Below are 23,920 nucleotides of genomic sequence, written 5' to 3' on the forward strand. Positions count from 1 at the left end.
CATGCCTGGGAAACAATGACTTCTTTTAGTTTCCTTCTTGTAAGTTTCAATGTGTAAACATAAAGCACAGAGTAGTGAGAAAATAAAAGAGTAAAGGCTGTTCAGCAATCAAAATAAAAAAGCAATTCACAGCACCAAATGCAACATATGACTTCATTATTTCCTTTAAACTCAGACATAACCATTCTCAGACAAGACTTTGCATATATCAATTAGCCTTCATTATGGATGTCCTCTATTTACTTATATCATTTTTGTTTCTCAATAGAATTTGAGCTTCATTCAGTAAGACTGACCACGGTTTAATCCCAGAATCTATGATTACTCCATAGGTTTAGTCTTGACTTTGTGCCTTGACTAGAAAAGAATGAGGTGCTCCTAACTTGCCATCTCCAATGCAAGAGGGTTACTTTGCTTTTGTCTCTTTACTAAAAATGCCCATGAAAGAGTTGCCTTGGCTTATGCAAGAACTACTGAATGTCATTTACTGTATTATAGAATGGCCTCAAAGGGTTACTTCCATTAAAGCTTTGATAAACATGCCTTTTCAAAAGGTTTGCACAGCCATCACTGCAGTAATCAACCTCTATTCAAAAAAAATATGGATCTAAAAATTATTGCCCCATGGCATTTTTTTCTGGCTTGGCCTCCAGAACAAGGCTGGCAGTGTCTCTGTTCTCCAATAAGGATAGTGATTGTTGCTGCTGCTGCTGCTGCCATGGGTAGCAAGAATTGCTCTAAATAGGTTGTAGCCAGGCTGTAAACATCTCTTAAAGGTAAAGACTGCAGGCCCTTGCTGCTACAGATACCAGAAAGAAGGGGAAGTAAATAGTGTGGGACTTGTCCCACCTGTGGAGACTTATCAGTATGTAGGGGCAGACACTGTAGTTCATTGATAGCTGGCCCAAAAAAGTTGACAGAGTAGACTGTGGGCAGCAGCTCCAGAGTCTCAAGTGAGTGCAAGTCCCGTCATGTATTTACAGCTGAACTGGGAGAGCCATTACCAGTGCAGCCCCTCCCTGCAGGAGCTACTGATGTGAGCTTACAAGCTCAGACAGTTGCTGATGTGGGTCATATTTGTTCTGTTTTTGTGCAGAAATGGGAATATTGTCTTTTGTGAAGTTAACACTTCCCTGACACATAAATTGAAAACTAAACAGTCTTGTGACTCAGAATGTTCATATAAGAGGTTTTCTTCCATTTTCCATTCTGAGCAACCTTGGTCTAGTTTTAGTTCACCTCAGCAGCCAGCTGCTCCAAGATGGAAGTCTTGATGTTAGGACACATCATAAACAGTAATTAGGCTATCTTGAAGGCAAGGTAAAGTATATGAATGGGCCCGGTGTCCAGATAAAACTACCTGCTTGTTTAGCCTTAGGGTTTATTTTACTTATTCAATTCACTTTATGTCCCATTTTCATGAGCTGAGAGCATGTAGGAAAGTTTCAACTGTTGAAGGACAACTTCAAAGCTTTCCTTTCTTGTAGCTCTTTATTTTTAAATCAGACAGCACTTTAAGTAGAGGATACTTTCAAACAAAGAAGTGTCCTTCATAAAGGAGGGCCTATTTCACAAGACCATAGTAACAACTGTTTACTTTTCTTAAGAATTTTCAAAGAAAGATTAGAAAAACCACCAATCTGGCAGCCCAGTTTCTCATATCTTCAAAGATAAATGCCACTGTCGCTTCCAAGAAAACACACCCAGGTTTGCAGATTCAGAAATTGTCTTTTTAGTTAATTCTTTGGAAGGAACTGGACCTATTTCATGACGGTCAGCAAAAACAAGCTTGTTTTCTGATAACACATTTCATCAATCAGCGCACATGGTTGTTTTTGGTCTGTCTCATGGAGGTTGATTCATCTGTCTTATGATTCAGAAGATTTCTAGTACTCTTGATTTTGAAACTTCTTCCTCCTTCCTTCTTTTCTTCATCTCCTTTGTTTCATCATAGAGCCTGGTTAGGAATGGGTGAGCGTAGATCTTTTTTAACTCACAATGTTTTCCAAACTTCCTTGCTTCTCTTAATAATGGAAAATGACATGAGGTTAACTGGAATGGGGAAAACAACCTAGGAAACAAACATATGAAGAACTAATGAGAAGAAAACGGGTGTTGTTTTCATATTTGTTTTCACAAATACAATGAGGGTAGCATAGGATAGCCTTTTCCAGTTGGATTTCTTCCAGATATATTCTTGCCTCCAGGCAGCTGGAGGATAGCAAGCAAGGGAAAGCAGCCATAGATATTTAAAAGTACTATAGTTCTGTGTTCCAATCAACATGTTATTTTTATCTCTGCACAGCACAACACTTGTTGTAAAATATTGGGGGTGGTACACTAGACAATCCTGAAAGAAGAATCAAAGAATTTGTATAGAATCTTGTAGTTGAATAAATGCCTGATTATTTTCTGAAGCGTGTCATTTGATTAGCAATACAAGCCCATGTATTCCTGCATTAAAACAGACTGATAAGTAAGAATATGGCGTTATTTCTGGTTACGGTACATACAGATCTGCATTGTTTATTTGCAACAACTAAGTTATTTGGCACTGCTTTTATTCTGGGAAGGTTTTTTTTTTTGGATATCCAATCTTAGGTACAACTCAGGATTTCCTGATATTCTCCCATCCAACGACCAAAAGAATCCTATCCTGTTTAGATTTTCTAGATTAGCATATTTCTAAAGTGCTATACTTGGCATTACTGTATACTATAGCTATTTAGTCATTTTGAATTTCACAGCAGCTCACGGGAGCGGGGTTAGGTATTCTAATACAAAATTTAGGAGGGATTGCATTAATTGACCTCCCCTATCGAGTATGAAGAAGAGGTTTAAGTTTCTCTCTTTACATCTTCGGCTTGGAAAACGACAACCCAAAGAAATAAGTTATTTATTGCACAATGCGAACGTGACGGACGGACGAAACGAGTACGGTTGACTCAGCACTGGGTAATCCCGACCACTTCAGAGTTCCCTAGGAAGTGATGCTTCTGGAGCTAAGATTCAGCCAATGTCTCAAGACATGCTTGAAATGGAGAGTGAAACACTTGTACTTTTGGAAAAACATTTAAACATTTTGTTAGCACCGTAACACGAACCCTAACCCTTAGCACTGTTTTGATGAACTCACTGGAAATTAAAACCAGTCCACTTTTCTTTTTAATGAGCATCTCTTTTCCTCTTTGAAAAATATCGAAGGCTGTTTTACAGAAAGTTAAGGTTTCAGCATATTATGAAAATTAGTAAATGTACAGCTGTATTTAATGAATTGGAGCAGGGGCTCACACCCCCTGGGTGTGCGAAAACTTGGATTTAGAAGTTTCAAAATTATAGTGTATAATATGCATAACCAGGTATTAATTTTGTAAAGCGTGCGAAAATATATCAGAAGCATTCTAGGGCTGCGGCGTATAGAAAAGGTTGGGAACCGCTGAATTAGAGAAAACTATGTTCCCTTAATTCTAAAAGTATTTCTAGAAAAATATACAATGATTTAGATTTATTTTTTTTTAAAGTATTCTCTAACTTTTTATCTCTACGGCTCAGGGAGAACATAGACGCCACAGGCCGCACGTTTCCTGTGTTTAATGTCACTTCCTTTTACCTTTCTAGGCGCGCGGGGTTGTTTCCATGGCTCCTCAGAGGGACGAGGTTGTCTCAATGTTCCTTCTAGGCGATTGGAGGCCGCGTGACTCGGTGGTTCGAGGAAAGCAGTCAGCTGCGGAGACGGGCCTGGCGGTGGACGAGAGGAGCCTGTAGTGTCGTGGCTTCTCGGTCCGGTAGAAGAGACGGAGCGAGTTAGCGGGGGACCGGCGAGGAAATGCGAAGGGTAAATCGGAAGGATTTGGGGGAATTACGGATTTGCCGCTCGATTGGGAGCGGTGATCGTGAGAAGGGGGTCGGATGGGCCTCTTTAGGATGGTGGTCTTTCTTTCGTTTCTTTCCCTTGACAGAAAACCAGCAGGGATGCTTTCTCCCATCAGGATCTACAACAGTGGAGTTGTTTTTTTCCTTTTCTTTTTTCTTTTGTAAAGACACCGGAAACTACTTGCTTTTTTTTTGGTCTTTTCTTTTAAAGGTCCACTTTTGTACAACCCGCGAAGCCTCAATGCGATTTGTTGTGTGTGAACTCAGCCAATTATGGTTTAGGTGACTTGTGAGTCCAGTCATTTGTAGTTTGTTGCATAAACAATGGGTAAATCATTCATGACTTACAATTTATACATCGAGCCAATTCATGGAGCAAGCCCTTCACCTAGCATCTTTCAAGCTTAGTATCTGTTGATGGTGAAAAGGTTGCCCTGACTGTAGAATTGAAGTTTATCAGTCTTTTGACTCTCTCGCTAACATATATAATGGTGACTGGTTTCTACATCAGACTATATTATGTGATTGTTTGGGGCTTAAAATAGTGTAGGAATCCAGTCACTGTGATTGGCAGTCTATGTTTTTTTTGCCTTCATTGTTTATGAACTCAATTATTGTAACTTGTAACAATCCAAATACCTAAATATATCCATCACTTAAAATAATATGTGAGATACCACCAACTGATGCAGCTTTCAAAGTGCATGTTCAGTCTCAAAATTTGGACCTAACAAATGCTGATCTCTGAAAAGGTATATAATGATGTTTGGTTTAATTAACTGGTGGAGCAGCTTGCCTTCAGAAGTTGTAGGTGCTTCATCATTGGTAGAGACTGGACAGTCACTTGTCTGAAATGGTGCTATAGGGTATCCTACTCGAGCAGTGGGCTGGACTAGAAGATCTCCGAGGTCCCCTCCAGCTCTATTCTGACTGACTGATTGGTTTTCTGTTATATTCCACAGACATAGAGTGAGCTACTGTGTATTTTCCTGTATAAAGAAGGGCTTAGTACAGGGGTGTCAAACTGCCAGCCCGTGGACCGGTTTCATCATACCAAAGCCGCACCTACCCCATTGCTGGCAATGCAAAAAGAGTCGTGATACGTTGCGACATGTCACGTGACGTGGCTAGTTTGACACCCGTGGCTTAGTATCTGAGAGTATAAATTATGAATTACCATGTCAAACACTTGTTGGATGGTCAATATTCAAACCCAAGTACTCAGGTAGTTATTGATTTATGACCACAATGGAACCTATCAATTATAGTCATAAATCATGATGGTCATAAAGCAGATAACAATGTGACCACACCCAATTTTACCACTTTTTTGCAGCAGTTATTAAGCAAATGCTAAAATTGTTGAGCAAATATCCTGGTTCTTAAACAAACCCATTGCTCACTATGGCACCTTTTTTGTGGACACTCAGAAGTAAATTTAATAAATTCAATTAAATTCAAATTCAAATGGCGGTTTCTGACAAAAATGCAAATTGCAGTCATGTGACCAAAGGGTTTTGCAAACAATCGTAAATGCAGGCCAGTTGCCAAGCACCTGAAGTGTAGTCACATGACTATGGGGGAGGAGGCCATAAATAGCATTTCTGGGTCTGTTGTAACTTGGAATGGTCACCAAGTGACCTGTTGTAAGGTGACAACTGTGTAACAGTGAGACCTTCTTCATAGGAAATCTATGATAGTTGGGAGAAAGAGCATGGCTAAGTCAGTTAAACACTTCACAAAGGATGTACTTTTGAGTAGATAGAAAAAATGTTTGCAATGTAATGTACTTATCTACAAGTCTCATTAAGTGCATCTGAACTTATTGCTGAACAAATATTCAGTTGTTATTTTACAAAATTAAATAGATCCAATGTCAGAAGGATGCAATGAAGTCCTTTACCAGTCAATGCAGAAATGGAAATAAACCTACTTACATTGCACTGGGTTGCAAATTAAATCCTAAATTATGATATTTTTAAGGTGTGTGTTTCATATATATTATAAATTTCTGAGAGGAATAAGACTATTAACTGATACTAGTCATGAAGGAGCCATGACTAATATGTGCTCAGTCTGTTTTTTTACAGTGGAATGTCAGTAATAGAAGCAGAATGTTGTATTTGCTGGATCTTTTTCATGGTCAAGAAAGCCAATTTTTCCATTGTTTGAAGAACAGCATCCATTTGAAACCATTTTTCTTCTGAATTTTCTAATGATATTTTATTCATGTTGAATATATTTCATCTCAAATCTTAAAGAGTTAGATTGAATAATATATACAAATATAATTCTGCAGTGCCTCCTCTGAAATAATCAGAGTGCATACTAGTTCCATTTTATTTATCCCCTTTAACCAGATATGAGAAATTTCATTTATTGTAACCTGTCTAATAACTTTCCTGTGCCATGCTTGGGTCAGTGACCTCACTTTAGGAAGCTGTTAGTAACACTGGTAGTATTGTAATTGGAAAAAGATGCAATACAATTCTTGGATTTTGGAGAAGAGGTACATTAGAAGGCCTTCTTTTTGTAGGATTTAGTTGGAATGACACAAATTATTTTTTCTTTCAGGTACTGATGGAATCACTCTGCATTCTCTAGACAGTGACCCGAGGAATTTATGTTTTAAGACATCTGTGGATTATTTATATATGTCTATGCGGCCTCTGGGCTGTTGCTTCAGGAATGGCTCCCCAGTTCCGCAGTTATGTTTGGGATCCTGCTCTTATCGTTTCCCAGATTATGCTCATGCAAGCAATTTATTATAGCAGTCTGGGGCTTTGGTTGGCTCTAGTAGACAGTCTGGTACAGAGCAACCCTTCACTGGACCAGATTTTCAGTTATGAGGTAGGTAATTATGTTTTCAGTATGTCAGAAACAAATTTTGACAAAGAAGGCAGTAGAAGATCTTTAGGAGGAATACTGAAAGCTAATGTGTAACTTCATGGATTACTTCTCATATAATTTACATTTAAATTTAACGCACAGTATGGCAAAGGTTAATTTGCACTGTTTCAAATTACTGCCTTTATTATATCAGTATTAAAATGAGTTTGATTAGTTGTCCAGATGTTGCCTCTTGAACTATAGAGCTGATGTAACATCATTGAAGCTGATAGATCTTAGCTGGTTTACAGTTTATTGCAATGGCTATGTTTCTTTGTACCTGTACAGGATTTGGGATTTGCCACCTCTCCAGGGAGACTTTCCACAATGGCATTTATCCTGAATGCGCTCACCTGGTAAGTCGGGTTGTTCTTCTTCTGACATCCTCAAACCAAACAACTTTAGAGTGGTGAGATGCCTCTTGATAAAAACAGAAGCATTCAGATTATCAGTGCTGTAAAATTGAAGGCCAGACTAAAGAAAGTTGGGACTAGGCATTTAATATGATTAGCTAAGTAGCCCAAAATATCTGACTGCCAGGTGGGCAGATTGAGCTATTGAAGCAATGGCTGAAAGACCAGGCTGGGAACACAGTGTCCAGGAGAAAATCTACCTATGTAATTCCTAATAGTAGACACTGAATTGATAATACATAATGAAATCAGGTTGGTTGAACTGCTCAAATCCTATGGAGAGATCATGAAGAGGAGTCTAGAGAAAAAGTATTGAAGTAGAGCCATTCAGAAAGATGAAGCTGAGGCTGATAAATTATAAGCCAAATAATGGTAATATCTAATGCAAAAAAAGGAAAGAAAAAAACTAGAGTTGTTTAACATGTAATGAAGAATAGGAAAGAATTTCAGTGGGGAGAATATCCAAGAAAAATGTGCTTAACAGTTACAATTTTAGAAAGGAAAAACGCATAGTTTTAATTACCCAAATTTTCCTTGACTTAGCCACTCATTTAGTGACATTTGAAATTACAATGCCAATGAAAAAAAATGACTTAGGACCATTTTTCACATGACCACTGCAGCAACCCCATGGACAGCTGATCAGAATTTGGGCACTTGGCAACTGGCATGTATTTATGACAGTTGCATTGTTCCATTGTCATATTATCACTATTCGTAACTTTTCCAACTGACTTCTCAAAAACCAAGGGGGTGAAGCCACATTTGCTTAATGACAGCATGATTCACTTAACAACTGCAATGATTTGCTTAACAACTTGCAAAAAAGGTCATAAAATGGGGGGGAAATTCACTTAACTGCCTTGCTTAGCAATGGAAATGTTTGGCTTAGTTGTGGTTATAAGTCAAGGACTACCAGTATATAATTACCCTTCTAGACTTTGGAGACTGGTTTAAAAAAAGGCATACGTATAAAATAGAACAGTTAGGAATCTTTTATTTATGAAAATTTCACTTTATTTTCAGCGACCAATTTTTTAAAAGGATCAAAAATTGCTGAAATATAAAAATAATATAAAATGTTTATCTTCGGAGTCTAAAGTTTCCTTTAATTTCTTTGCTTTCTCACATAGCTTGGATAAAGATTTAAATGAAAAGTGCTTCCATGAGATATGTCTTACATAGCTTATATGGAAAATAGAATGTTGAAGTATCTTAAGATTTGACATAATTCTTTTCTTTTCTTCTGCAGTGCCATTGGTTTATTGCATTTTATTCGACGAGGAAAGCAATGCTTGGATTTCACAGCCACCGTTCATTTTTTTCACCTTTTGGGCTGCTGGATTTACAATGGATATTTTCCGACAGCTTTGACCTGGTGGCTTGTACATACGGTGTGCACAGCACTCATGGCTGTGATTGGGGAATACCTCTGTATGAGGACAGAACTGAAAGAAATCCCATTAAATTCAGCCCCCAAATCCAGTGTATAGGCCATCAGAGACACTGTGTTTCTCCGTCAGTATCAGCATCTTGGTGCTAGTTTGTGAAATGTGGAAATGCAACTGAAGAAATCCAGAGGGCCTTAAAATATATTAGCTGGGAGACTGACATACTTTGCTAGGCCAAGATGAATATAGTTTTTACATAACTCATTTTTATTACTATGCAGACATGCCCAATTTGCCAAAGTGACATAGATCAGACTCGAGTGTCGGATAAAATGCATAAAAGACATGGGAAGTGGACTGATTTTGAGAATTTGAGAAGCAAGCAGTGAGTTGTGATGATCACAGTTTCCCTTCTCTATAGTGTGAACATCAGTTGACTAGTGAACGCCAACAATTGCACAATAGACACTTTGTTCCCTTTTATCCCTTATATATCTGATACTTCCTTCCACTTTTTGAATTAAAAGATCAAGGAGATCAAACAATGCAGAAAGGCACAGTACTATTATTCGCTTGGCTGCTCAGATTCCAGAAAGTGTATTAACAGCAAAAAGTGACTGTATTTATTTGACTGAAGAAATTACTATTTTATTTAATAAAGACTTCAACTTTCCATTGAAGCTTTACAGTGTATTGATCAGGCTAGTTTATATTACTAATATGACAGTAGAAATGAAAAAAATATCAGTCTGGAATACAATTCATGAAACAGTGGCTTAGACACTTTTAAACTATTGGCTTCAAAAAGGTGAACAAGGATTTAAACCACTCTTGTTTACAATGTGTGGCATAGAGAGGTAACTGCCCCTGGTCACATACTCCAAGACTCGTGATAGTTCAAATGAGCTCTCTCTTTTACTGCAATGAATGTTTTATCTTGAAGATTCACTATTCATAATTAAGGAAACTTGCAAGGTGCTGTGCAAGGCATGAAAAACAGGATGGTTAATTCTTTTTGTAACTACCACTGTCAAGATAAGCTTATTTTGCATATAATTTTAATTGTCTTCTTAGAATGGAACTTGAATAAACTCTGTCCTCCAGAGCAAATATTGACTTACTGTGAAAAGAAAGTATGTGAAGGGAAGGTTCATTTATAATGCACCAAAGGGTAGCTGTAGTTTTTATTATTTTTTAAAAAAAATAATAATTACTTTTTTGGATATATCCCAGAGTTTTCCCTTTGTACGTAAATATTTTGGAATGCTAATTTTTGTATAAGTTGGGAAGCTAATGTTTGTAATGATTAAGGTGAATAATTTTGGAAAATGAACTTTATAAACCCTCTCTCAAAGCGTTCTTATGGGACCCATTGATAACGTATAAAGAAACCCAAAGGTTCTGCTAAAATAGCATGTTCTGTTCCACATAGTATAGATTTGGGCAGAGGGAATATCTTTCCTTGCATGATTGTTGTAGTTGGAAAATATAAGTGAGTCACACTGTCTTCATCCAATGTTAACATATTGTAAAGTAGTGTATAGTATGCATTGTTGAATTTGTTGTTGTTTTGGCTGCGAAGTCGTGTCCGACCCATCGCGACCCCATAGACAACATTCCTCCAGGCCTTCCTGTCCTCTACCATCTTCTGGAGTCCGTTTAAGCTCATGTCTACTGTAGTTGTTGAATTACAGCTGCATTAACATCACTTCTTCCAGAAGATGGCACTGCTTCCTTTTAAGACAGTAGTGAAAGCCACTGCAATTCCTGTTGTAAGCTGTGTATTATGCAATCTTCTCCGCAGTAGTATATGTATGTTCACATGTGTACTCAAGGCATTTATTTTCCTTTGGGAGTATCATAATAGCATACCTAATGCAGCAAAGGAGATTTGAAGCCATTTCAATGAATCTCTGTAGACTTAACATTGACTAAAGACTGGAATCTAATTAGACAGACAGTGGCAATCTAAGTACTGAGAGTTTGTCCCCATTATTTGAGAGCTATTTAGCAGATCTTAACAGGGATTAGGATGCACATTTATTTATGATCAAAGCCTGTGTTTGAAATTAAGGGTTGTCTTTAAGGCAAAGTGAAAAAGTAGTTAAAAAGAAACAGGTTTGTTTGGAACTTATTTGACCCTGCCTACTTTTCCATAAATTGACAGAAGTCATAAGCATAATATGGTGGTGCTTGTGATTGGAGATCGGAATGCCAGAGTTGGAAATAATGAGACTCAATTGAATCATAAGGCCAAGGAAACGTAGAAAACTAAGCAAAATAGTGACTTTCTGCTAATGATGATGATACTTAGTTTCTGCTAATCAAATTATTTCTTGATTGCTGACACAAGTCTTCAGATCACCAAAACCATGCCTATGTGTATGGACATCACCTGATGGACTAAGCAGATATCAAATCAGTTGTATTATTAATGCAAGGAGGTAGAAGTCTTAGTTATATCAAGAAAGAATGAAGTCAGAGACTGTTTGAAGATCACAGACTGCTCATGTACAAGATGTAAGTCTATTTCCATGTGATCTTGAGCATATATCCATCATTTTCAAGAAGAATATCAAGAATTTCTTCAAAATCCTGTCCCTTATTGACAGGCAACCAGAGGAACAATAGAACAAAGTCAAAGAGGCTGTTAAAGATGTGGAAAATTCTTGAACCCAGAAGGAAATTCCATCCTTAAAATTAGTATTATAAGGGGCACTAATCTACAGATAGCAAAAGTTGTTCTCAAGTTACAACTATAATTGGAACTGGAGTATGGTTGTAAATTGTGGTTATAAATTGAGGCATCGACATGACAGGACCCATTTTTTAATGGTCTTTACAGTGGTCATTAAATGGATCATGTGTTCATAAGTCTGAATCATGTAGTTATTAAGCAAATCCATTCTGAATGAGTGGGTTTGGGGTTTGGTTTTTGGTTTTTTTGCTGGAGACTGGCAAAAAAATGCCAGAAACAAGTAAAAAAAAGTTGCAAATTGTGGTCACATGACTGGGATGCTACAGCTGGTTACAAATGCAAGCTGGTTGCCAAGCACTCAAAACATGGTCATGTGACCGTGGGATTTGCAACGTTTTAAGATAGACACCCTTTCTGAAGCCACAGTAACTTTAAACAATCATTAAACAATTGGTCATAAATCGAAGACTACCTGTAATGATTCAAAGAAGATCAAACAAAAATGGAAGGAGTATATTGAAATTCTGAACAGTATGAATGTTAATATCCAAGATACCTTAGAAGATTTCACCTATCTACATGAATATCAAATACTAGAAAATCAAGTTAGATCAACACACCAGTAACTTATCAAGTCAGAAGGCTACAAGAATTGATGAAATAGCTACGGAAATATAGCAAGCAACAGAAGAAGGATCAGTTGAGGTTCTAATCAACCATACCATCAAAAAATCTGGAGAACAGCATAGTGACCAACAGATTGGAAGAAATCAGGCTAAATACCAATACTAAACAAAGGCAACTTAACACTAATTGTGACAATCTAAGGTTGCTTTGTATATTTAGTACAAATTAGAGAAGTGGAATTGGAAAGAGAGATTATGAGAATATGTTGAAAATAGCTGCAACATATGGCATATCCTACTTCATGTACAGAGTAGAGTTATACAAGAATTCATATGGATTTTAGAAGGGGGTAAGGAATGTAGAAAACGTAAGTTGAATTGTAGTTCCCACGAGCCTCAACCACAATGGGCAGTTACAAGGAATAGTCAGAGAAGCAATGAACAGAAAGTTCCATTTCTCCACTGCTATTTTACAGCAATAGCCATACTTCATTCAAGTGATCCCCTGAACATCCACCCATCCTGCAATACAGAAGTTTTCCTTAGAAAATTGCAAGGATTTTTACTTCTAACTGAATATTTCTTTCCATCTCAGAAATATTTACTATACGTGACTGCATTTTGCAAGTTTCATTGGAAAATCAGGGAGGAGGAAAAACTAGTCAGGAATGGAGAAAAAGGGATATTACAGCATTATTCCTTGCATGGGTTTCAGATGTTCTGCCTTAAGCTATCTCAGGGTTTTGGTCCTTCTTTCATTCTGAAGTCATATACCAACATAATCTGTTGCATAACTAATCATTCTTTCAAATACCTCTATAGCAAGTCAATCATCAGTCTGTAATCTTGCTTTGGACATTTTGGGGAGCTCATTTCAGGTAGGTAATGAAACCAGCATGATCTACTGAGAGAATCCAATTATTTTAAAACTTCACGCTACCCTCTTGAGTTCCCCAACATTTTCTTTCATAAAACTGCAAATATATTAATTACTGTAGTTACGCCTCCATACAAAAAGAAAGTTGCTAAAAAGTTCTTTAAATATAAAAATCAGAACTACAGTTAGAATGAAAGCCTTACCAAAGCAAACCCTGATTAGCAGGCCAATATACAAAATCTAGTGACACCATTCCAATTGTGCCACAGTTTCCTATGCAAGCTGTATTTTAGTAATTTAATTTTGAGATCCTTAAGGCATGCACAAGTTTTGATAGTCAAAATTCAGTTGGAACACTTGCCATACTTACAATTGATTTCACTGGAAAAAATTAAATATTTGGAATGCTGTTATCACAATCAAAAATTCACTAAAAAAGAAAAAAACCACAAAATATTTCCTAAATATTAAGGGAAAGAAGCATATGTTCATTTGTACAAAATCACAGAGCTGTTGCCTTCATAAGTTGAGCCAAATGAGCATCAGAGTGATGCCTACTAAACAAAGGGTTGGGATCTGGAATGAGTGTAAGTTCTGGTAGTTACTGGAGATGCAGAGGTCAAAAAGATTGCCTTCGAATTTGATTTTTCTAGATTCCTTTTTCAACTTTTCCCAGACAGTCACCATCTCCCTCTGGCACACCCAAAGAGTAGCCATCGCACAATTATGAAATTCATTCCAATATCTGCAAAAGAAAGAGTAAACAAATTATTTGCCACCAACAGAAGAGAATATTTATAGCTTGGGATTGAACTGTGGGGTCCTTGGTACTCTCTTGAGATGCCATGAAGTGCAGAGAGCACTAAGGACTCTGCAGTTCTTTGCCACAAAAGTCACAGATAGACATGGGCCATCTATGAAGAACATAACCTGTCTTATCCATCTGCCCATTCACCATCCATCATAATATCTGGTTAATTGGTCCATGCAATTGTGATCTACTTTAGTTCTTTTTTTAATTAAATGATCTGCTTTAATTCTATCCATTATGGAAAGCCAACTCTGGGAATCAAAGAAACCTATTTTCTGAGGGTTTTAAAAAAAATTTAGGTTGAGCGTTTTTCCATACCTGTTCAACTAAAGCCTGTTTTAGGGCCTCAGCAACACTTCTTTGTAAGCTTCCTGCCTGAAAACTGCAAGACATATTTCCACTTATTTTTAACAGTTGTAGTCAGATAGGATTATAGGGGCAGCAATGAAGGCAGCAATGAAGAGATAACCCCTTCATCTAGGTGTTTTTAACTTTGGATGGGTAGACTTAAACTCCCAATACATCCATCTTCAAGTTGCCAAGTTTTAAAAACTCTGATCTATGTGGATACAGACCTTCAAAGCCTATTTTTTTTCTTCCCTTGTTTATTTACCAAGATTAGAACTCATGTTCTCTAACCTGGTGCCTTAACCACTACACCAAACTGATGGTATATTTACAATTTTATATTGTGCTTTTATAGTGTGCTAAAGCAGCCTTACTGAAACTGGCATTTTCCAGAAGTATTGTGTTAAAACTTGCACACTGAGAGCAAGAAATAGTGTTGGTACCACTTTAAACCACAAATACGGATATTTTTAGACTTTAAGAGAAATGTTTATCTAAAGAACCCATCACTATATATTCTTACTATATTCTACATCAGTGTAATAGTTTTCCCCATTTATTTTTATTTTATACATTGAAATCCATAGCTTAATAATAAACCATTACAAAATTGACAAGATAGCTTTTGCCAACTTGCGTGAAAAATATTAAACCACTGAATGATTTCAAATATTAAATTATCCTTTGGAGGGAGCCTCCACCATGTGGTGGTGCCCAGGGCAATTGCTTTTCCCTTAAAAAGTCTCTGTAATCACGCTAAAGAACCTCTAATTGACTGCCAACTGTCAAGAACTCATTAAATAGAAGAAATGTGGTAGAAGAAATCTTCTGAGACAATAATGAGAGAGATTGGTGTAAAACAAGGTAAACTCTGTTTTGATTTTCTATGGTGGTTTCTTCCAAATCCTGCAGCAATGTAGTAGGGGTGGGTAGAGTAAGGGAGAAGCAATCCAATATGAAAGCAGTTGAATGTTACTTGGTTACATATATATATATATATATATATATTTAAAAAGGAAGGAGCAGTAACTAGTAAGGACTGAAGTGGCAATTTGTCAGAGGACACCAAATCAGAATTCTCTCTTTTCCCGTTTCAATTGGATAATTTCAATTTCCCAATGCCTGGTTTTACAGACTTTATTTGTTTGGGAATCAACCTATGTCACATGCCCTGTCAGTTCTAGATTTTGGGGGATGTTGCACAATTTAACCTCCCCCCCAAAAGGCAAATAAACCAAAACAAAACAACCCTAATTTCATTATAGATCACTTTACAAAGAATTAATTCTAATCATGTCTGTCACTTTTTCTTCTTGTAGACAGAGAAATACAGAAGCTTCCTCAGAAAAGGTGCTAGTTTTAGTTGCACAACAGTACTGTAGAAGGAAGCCTAAGATTTTTGTCTTTGTCTGATGCCTTGTATCATAATAATAGGGAATTTGCTTATTTTGTGCTAAAACCCTTCAGGAACCCTAATTGTTCCTGACGCAGAGGTAATAGGAAGACTTAGAGGTTCAAACAACAGAGTGCTTTTTTCATAAAGAGGAAAAAGAGTTAGAAAAATATAACAAGGGAGCAGGAAAATGCCAAAAAGTCTCCCTACCAACCCAGCAAATGTGCTGTCTGCTAGGAATCTATGTGACCAATATAACATGGGTATGGAGGGACAAATTTTTCTTAAAGTGGCTAACCAAATTTATGGAAAACAAACACAGAACATTAAAAAGTTTTAAACAAATTAAAATTATCCAGGTCATCAATTGCTCATCATTGAACAATTAAGAACTTCACAAAAGGATCAACATTTCTTCTCAATATTGAGACGTTGGGAGCAAATATAACTTCTGAGCAACCACATCCTATACACTGAGAGCAACACAAGAGCAGGACTTCTCAGTCAAGAACCAGAAAAATAACCCAGTAGGACACTTTCAAAAGGACCACTCCTGCACACCAAGTTTTGATAATTGTACCCTAAGGTATATAGGGCTTTAAAAGCCAAGGCCAACATCTTAAATCGTGCTTGGCACGTAACTGGCAGTACTGCAGATCTTTCAGACTGGGAACTATATTCCTCTACCTTGCATCAGCCTAACTATACATTTTACATCAAGCTGTACTCCGCAATAGCTCCATTCTTTTTTTCCGCCTGTGGAAAAAATTTTATTACATCCCTCATCTTTGCTTTTTCTCAAGGTTGCACATTGTCATATTGTTCATTGTTCATGAGTGTAAATGAGTTCCTTCAGCACTGAATCAAGAACCTCTTTCATTTTCCAATGATACTTTAGACAAACTTCATTATCAGTCTATTGGTTTATTTCCTGTTACATTCTGTACCACTGTTTTGCATTTCTTCACATCTTGAATATGCAAACAGGCCTTATATCCCAGCACATGTTTAAGTTTGAAGGTACTTCTGATAACTGATTTTTCTTTCTTTAAAAAAAAATGGAGCTGAAATTTAGAAAACCTTGTTTTATTCTGTGATAGATGAGGGGAAAAACCTAAATCCAAATAGCTTTGGCATTTTTTTGGAATCTGTCAGCCCATAAAGGTAGAGCAAATTAAGAAACATATATACGTCCGGTCTATATGTCTACTTTTATTTTAACAACTTTAGTACTGTAATAGAATCTTTTACGTCTGAATGTACTTCCCCCTCCCTCACTTTATCTTTGTGTGACGGGCTTGTCTGAGACATTGTTCTCAAGTTAGGGCTCTTCTTCCTGTCCTTCTTTATTCCCAATACACAATCTGAAGTAAGTGTATCTAGCTTTCAACATCCCACTTTAGCTGCAGTGGTGAACTCATAAGCATCTTCACTGCCATTGTCTTTCATGATAAACACATCCAATTCTGTGCAAAGTGACTGGTGGATTAAAAAACATCCAGTTCAAATCTTCTGTGGATTTGTGTATAAATCTCTCCCTATTGTCCTTAACTCCACCTTCCCTATTGAAAAAAAGTACTGGGGACAATAATATTGAATGAGGTGGCAGGATTGTTGGGAGTAATGAAATAATACATTGAAAGTGCTTGTAATATTTGAAAGCACTGTGCAATCTTAACTTCTGTTCCTCTTGGTCACAGATTCTGCTTCTTTTGCATTGTTCTAACTTAGTTCACACAACAAAGCTAGCAACGCATGATGCTACAAGAGGTTTTGTTTCCCTGCCAGCTTGTTGCAAAGCCTAACACTTGAGTAGGGCTGAGAGGGAGTGACTGGCCCCTGGTCACTCAGCTGGCTTCCATGTCTAAGAAAAGACATGAATCTTTCCAGTCCTAATCCAACATCTTAACCATTACATCAGGCTGGCTCTCTTGAAAGTGCTATACGGATAGTCCTCAACTTATAACAGTTCAAAATTTGATCAAAATTTGGATGCTTGGCAACTGATTTGTATTTATGATGCTTGCAGTGTCCTGGGGTCATGTGATTAGCTTTGGCAACCTTCTGACAAGCAAAGTCAATGGGGAACTCAGATTCATTTAACAACCTTGTTACTGATGATTCCCTTAACAACTGTGGCAAGAGAAGTCATAAAATGGGGCAAAATTCACTTAACAAATGTCTCACTTAGCAACAGAAATGTTGGGTTCAATTGCGGTCATAAGTCGAGGACAACTTGTACAGTAATCCATACCATCATCACCACCACTATCTAGAAGTAGGATTCCACATCTAGTAATGTTCTTTACATCAGATTCCCTTCTTCTGTCCTCTACCAAACGCTTATTTTTCCTTTATTAATCCCTTCATTTTATTACATGAAAAATGTCTTTGCCTCTTCTATCTGGTCTTTTTGTCAGCTTCTAATTTATTGTGGTTTCTGCATTCCCCATCTCAATAGTTCTTCTCACACCGTTTTGGCAGGATGATGCTTCTCCAGATCTTCTGCCTTTTTCCTTGATCGTTATGTACACTTCCTGGTTTGTCTATAGGTTTGCTCAGTCCAGTGTTTCACCCTTGGAAACTTCAATTATCTGCATCTATCTCTACAATTCCTTTCTTTCTTCCCTTTCCCTTGTCTGCTTACAATCAGTTCTCTACTCAGACTTGCTGCGGGCTAAATTTCAAACATCTTGATGCTTCTGCTATTTTACTGCCTTCTCCTTGCACTTGATTAAAGATAAACAAACAGCTGTGTCTGTATTCTCCTCATTCCTCTGGCTGTGAAGCTGCCCAAGGTGACAAACCAAGCCTGGCAAAGAACAGTGGGGATAACAAAAGACTACCATTATGGTTAATATTGGTAGTCAGAAAGTGCATAGTTTAGAGTCAAAGAGGATTGCAGACCCAGGAAATACAAGAAGCATCACAAAAGAAATAATAAATCTATATTAATTAAAGCTTTGAAGGTTATAGTATTAAAGCGAATGGAGAAATTATGCAAGCTAAAGGATGAATTCCATCCTATGACTATGGCCCTAACTCCATACCATTCTCTCCTCATAATTGTCTTAAATCAAAGAAATGGATACCAGAAAATCTAATCATGTTATATCCAGGACTGAAGGGCACTGATAGGCTGAAAGCTACCACATGAGTTGGTAGCCAACCAAAACTGCTCAGGCTCAAATTGTGTTCATGAAAGCAGGTTTCTTAAAATCCTAGTATTCTTTCCTTGAAAGCAAATGCATGTTACTTAGGAGGCAGCAGAACTGGCTTTGCCTTTGCTATCTACAAAATGACATTTCTAATTGTGATTGGAATCTAGTTTTGTAACATGCCAATAATGGACAGCAAGCCCTTCTCAACAATGAAGGATTTGTTCTCTTGTATTGCTACCAACTTCAACTAGTCTTTTGCTTTCAATTGATGGTTGTCTTTGATGAAGTGCTTATGACAGTACTTCCTATGATAAAACATAGTAGATCCAAGCCAGTTTCAAAAGAAAGTTCCCTTCCATTATTTGTGGTTCCTATGGCTAAGCAGAAAGATGGAACCATTTTCTGTGGGTAACACAATTTGCTAGCCAACTGATAGACATGAGACCAACAACACTACTATGTGAGTGGAAACCTTCACTTTTTCTACTAGTATTTGGAGAATATTCAGTGGAAACATTCACAGAGGAGTAAAGGGAAGGGGATATCAGTCATTCTGATTTAAAAGGTAGGCAGGACAAGAAGCAATGGATGGAAACTAACCAAAGAGAGAAGCAACCTAGAACTAAGGAGAAATTTCCTGACAGTTAGAACAATTAATCTGTGGAACAACTTGCCTCCAGACATTGTGGGTCCTCCAACACTGGAAGTTTTTAAGAAGAGACTGGATAGCCATTTGTCTGAAATTGTATAGGGTTTCCTGCCTGAACAGGGGGTTGGACTAGAAGACCTCCAAGGTCCTTTCCAACTTCGTTATTCATTATTCTAAATGGACTAAAGAGACAACTCTATTCAAGATACACATCATGATAGGATATTCCTACAGTACATTTCAGAGGTTTGCTGCTCACCCACAAACAACCTGCAATCCTTGCAGCAGACTCTGGTTCACTTCGTCTTTTTCAGCTTCTTCTTCATATCTAGCCATGTTTTCTCCTAATTTTAAGATACAGCCAGAGAAATCTTGATAAATATTTTCACACTGAGTTTCTGCTGTCAGTAACTTGAGCAAGTGCCCTGCAAATGGAAAGGGGATTAATGTAACATCTAATAGCACACATCTTTTTCCAGGCATGTCATCTAAAGACCAAAAGCAATTTCCCTTAAATAAGAAACATAAAATATATGTGTGCAACACACACACGCGCGCACACACACATAATGAATGGTCAATCATACACAAAAGGCAGCACCAAAATTAAGTACTAGATAGAATTCTGCTTCAAACATTGCATTAAGCCATAATGTCATCATCGTATCATTTGAAAGTCACATTGTATGGTTTATTCAAACAAACTGTAGTGTGGCTTAGTAAGAGACAGTTTGCTTGACAAGATCAGTGTTAGGGATTTTGACCTGGAATGTATGATTTCCAAAGGAGGGACTAAACAATGAGCTGAGCCAGTATTATCTCTTGTAAACTGCCCTTTTTCCCCAAGGCTATTTCAAACGTAAAATGGGGTGGGGTGGGGTGGGGTGGAGATGAGTTTGGTACTTTAAAAAAAAACAGCCATAAAGAATAGGACGAATCAGTAAGTAAACTTGCTTCATTTTGAATTCGCTGCCCCTGCTTTTGGAAAGACTGGCCAACTTACCTGAATTCTTAAAAGTGTTCCTTGGAAAGGTTTCCTTGGAAATGAAGCAATGAATTTAAACAAGTTTGTAGTGAGAAGTTGTCCGTCACTAACACTATCCTGGACTCTTCTATCATCTTATCAATTTCGGGAAGTTAGCAGAGGAGCGTTTCCCGTAATCTTCTAGCGATGCAGAGAAAGATGAATAACCTCAATTCTTGCTAGGAAACTGTGGTTCCCTTTATCATTTCGCCCCAACCATGCACCCACCCAGAGGATGGATGCCGTTCCCGCTGGACCGTCGCCCGCGATCGCAACGAGATTTGGGCTTACCCAGCGTGAGGAGTAGCAGCGCCGTGCCCGGTCGGAGTGCCATTGTCGCCGCTGTGGCTGCCTCGTTTAGGGGCTCCGAGTAAAGTGGGTCGACGCCACCGGCAGCCCGCCCATTCCTCTTTCCCGGGGAGGAGACGAGGGGCTTCTCGACCTCCCGACGAGAAAGACAAGGCGGGAATTGACCCTGGCCAAGGTACCGCGATCCCCCCCCCCCTCGGAGCGCGCTTGCTCTGCCTCTGCTCTCGCTCCGGTGGGCCGGACTCTCTGGCGCTGAGGGCAGAGTAGACCTTGCCCAGGTGCTTTGCGGAACAGCCAGGCGAGGGGGACACGGAGGAGGAGGTCGCTGGTCGAGGAAGGCAGGGAGGCACAAGAAGAGGGGCAGGGCAGCACAAGCCCCCTTCTGAGCAAATCGAACTGAGTCCATTCCGATCAGCTCAGCTCCAGCCATGTGATCTTAGCCCCAAGTCCTGGCGCAGGTTCCGAAAAAAGTTTGGGATCTGGAGTAGTCACATCAACTACTGCGACATCCATTAGGTCCAGCCAATCCTCAGGGGTAATGGGAACGGCAGGCAGTCCTCCACTTACGACCACAAGTGAGCTCAACATTTCTCTTGCTAAGTGAGACGTTTGTTAAGTGAATTTTGCCCCATTTTTCAACCATCTTTTGCCACCGTTGTTAAAGTGAATCACTGCAGTCGCTTAAGTTAGTTGTCACGGTTGTTAAGTGAATTGGACTCTCCCACTGACTTTGCTTATCAGAAGCTTGCAAAAGGGGATCGTTCGCGTGACCATGAGACACTACAACCGTCGTAAATAGGAACCACTCGGCAAGCATCTGAATTTTGATCATGTGACCATGGGGATGCTTCAACACTTGTAAGTGTGAAAAAAACGGTCATAAGTCACTTTTTTCAGTGCTGTTGTAACTTTGAACAGTCACATGAACTGTTGAAGACTACCTGTATAATCCCAAACACCCAAAGAATACCATTTTAGAATTAATTCTACATGGTATGCTTATCAGATACTTTATCAGTTTTGAAAACCACCACTCAGCTTTCCCTATTGCTGTTTTTCTGGAGGATAACAAATTGGAGAAGGTTATTGTACAAGTGGCCATGGTCACTGTAGTGAGGATTTCTGGTTCCTTCCCAGTGTACTCCATCTTCTCTTATTAACCTGGTTCTATTGAAATGTGTAAGTCATTGTGCAGAGACATCACCCTGCCAACAAAAGTGTGTATAGTCAAGGCTATGGTCTTCCCATTTGCAATATATGGCTGTGAAAGTTGGACCATAAGAAAGGCTGAGCACCAAAGAATTGAGGCCTTTGAACTATGGTGCTGGAGAAGACTCCTGCGAGTTCCTTGGACTGCAAAGCAATCAAACCGGTCAGTCCTAGAGGAGATCAACCCTGACTGCTCTTTAGAAGGCCAGATCCTGAAGTTGAAACTCAAATACTTTGGCCACCTAATGAGAAGGAAGGACTCACTAGAAAAGAGCCTAATGCTGGGAAAGATTGAGGGCAAGAGAAGAAGGGGATGACAGAGAATGAGGTGGCTGGATGGAGTCACTGAAGCAGTAGACGTGAGCCTAAATGGACTCCAGAAGATGGTAGAGGACAGGAAGGCCTGGAGGAACGTTGTCCAGGGGGTCTCGATGGGTCGAACACAACTTCGCAACTAACAACAACAACAACAAGTTATTGTGCAGAGTTTCTGCATTGCCTTGTGTTACCTCTGGAACTGAGTTCATCCCCCAATAGTCCACAAATTAGTAGCTGCCCTGAATTAATATTAGCAATATTGTAACACTTTTTTTTCTTTTATTCAAAACATGGAAGTAAATTGTGTGTGCCTGCTTTCCAAGGGAAGAGGAGTTATTATCTTTGAAATCCATTTATCAGTATTCAACCAAGGGGAGCAACTTATCTATATGTTGGTTTTGTTTTGCCAATGGACTTTTTTGTAGTATTGTTTAGTTTGTTTCATTTTTGTATTGTTTTTTGTATTTTAGTAATACTATAACATTTTTGACTAGCATTCGAAGCCATAATTCTAAACTTCCTAACTCTGCTTAATCAGCTCATCCTAAAGTTCAATAGCTTGGCAAAGAAGTCAGAGGCAGGATGTACTTGATCAGAATCTACCCATTCAGAATATGTGAAATTACTTTTGAGTAGGTTTATGAATCAGAATAGATAATATAGAAGATAGGCCTCTAGCCAAATTACAGGAACATTTCTAATGACTAAAATGTCTTAACTCAGCCTTAACTCCTATTAATCCTGCTTTTGAAGTCCTCAGTAGCCCTATTTCAGATGCTCGGTGCAGTTAAAGCAAAAGATTAAGGCTGATTTTAGTCTTCTGCTTCTGATCCACACCAAACATGTTGGTATTGATTGAACTGGCTCTCCTTCAGAGCATCCTTTGCATGCATCCTGTTGAGCTGTAAGATGGCCCATAGCTCTGGGAGAGATTTGCTGGCTCTGGTACCTGCATTTAATAGCAGCTCAATTTGTAGGAGGTAGTGGCAAGATGCCAACTAACTTGCAGCCTTCTCGATTCTTTTAAACTGCTATTAAAAAGACAGGCACTCTTAGACCATTGCTGGACAAGCACAATATCCTAGATCAGTGATTCTCATCCTTTTCTTCCATGGACCACTGACTTAGAACCACTGTCTTAGATATTTCCAGCATTAGTGCCCTGGGGAGCCAGTGTGCCTGTAAACAATTTCTTTAGTTTCCTGCTTTATTTGACTTTTTTTTTTTACCAAAATAATAAATTTTGAAATAAGGTTCCCAACTGCCAATCTTCAGCATCAAGTTTATTTGTAAGAGGTTTCTAGATGTATGGCTCCAGTTGAATCCTTTGTCTAGAAATGTATACACTTGTCTAGGAAAACGTCAAAGGTAAACAGGTGGGGAGCGTGGGTGGGGGGAGTCAAAATTTAGACAGAGGTCTAGTAAGTCAGTGCTTTGTAGCTGCTTATGTTTCTTATGGCCAGCCTGTTATGCATAATTATCATTTCCAAATGTTCCATTATATATTCTATTGGATCTATGTCTTCAAGTCAGTGTTGATTCCTGGCAATTGCCTGGACTAGTTCTTGTAGTTTTCTTGACAAGATTTCAGAAGCATTTTGCTGTTGCCTACTTCCTAGGGCTGAGAGAGGGTGATTGACCCAAAGTCAAACTAGCTTCAATGCCTAAGACAGGACTAGAATTCACAGTCTCCAGGTTTCTAGCCTTTAACCACAATACCAATCTTGTCCTCATAATTAATCCTATAAAAGCTTAGAGATTCCTGCACAATAGTAAAATATGGTTGATTCACTGTGTTGCACAAATAGAGGCAATTGGGATTAATCAGTAAATCCTGATCCAGTTAAGGCTGCTATATTAGAGTAATGCTCTTTCCTGGCTAAGTGACAACCCTGTTCTGGGCATATTTTTTGAGGTTGGTGCTTAAGAGC

At 38.4% G+C, this 23,920-nt stretch overlaps 2 protein-coding genes across 2 annotated transcripts; one reads left to right on the forward strand and one right to left on the reverse strand.

The window, feature by feature from the left end:
* Positions 1–3,584: 3,584 nt before the first annotated feature.
* On the forward strand, positions 3,585–9,239 carry SYS1 (SYS1 golgi trafficking protein). Its single transcript, XM_081322754.1, has 4 exons — positions 3,585–3,835; positions 6,448–6,723; positions 7,051–7,118; positions 8,428–9,239. The coding sequence occupies exons 2-4, from the start codon at positions 6,562–6,564 to the stop codon at positions 8,666–8,668; spliced, it is 471 nt and encodes a 156-aa protein (XP_081178880.1). The 5' UTR covers positions 3,585–3,835; positions 6,448–6,561; the 3' UTR covers positions 8,669–9,239.
* Positions 9,240–13,286: 4,047 nt separating this feature from the next.
* On the reverse strand, positions 13,287–20,487 carry LOC308665591 (neuritin-like; the record flags this gene model as incomplete). The annotated part of the gene is made up of 3 exons (XM_081323655.1): positions 13,287–13,512; positions 19,389–19,554; positions 20,445–20,487. 3 exons carry the CDS (start codon positions 20,485–20,487, stop codon positions 13,287–13,289), a joined length of 435 nt encoding a protein of 144 aa, XP_081179781.1.
* Positions 20,488–23,920: the final 3,433 nt, after the last annotated feature.

This window comes from Vipera berus (assembly GCF_964194415.1).
Source record: "Vipera berus genome assembly, chromosome: 3".
In the NCBI taxonomy this organism is placed as follows: Eukaryota; Metazoa; Chordata; class Lepidosauria; order Squamata; family Viperidae; genus Vipera; species Vipera berus.

Bases quoted from the DNA above. Each gene is read 5' to 3' on its own strand.
- SYS1 (XM_081322754.1), top strand. From the start codon at position 6,562: ATGGCTCCCCAGTTCCGCAGTTATGTTTGGGATCCTGCTCTTATCGTT. The intron at 6,724-7,050 runs GTAGGTAATTAT...GTACCTGTACAG, and splicing joins ACCAGATTTTCAGTTATGAG to GATTTGGGATTTGCCACCTC. The intron at 7,119-8,427 runs GTAAGTCGGGTT...TTTCTTCTGCAG, and splicing joins ATCCTGAATGCGCTCACCTG to TGCCATTGGTTTATTGCATT.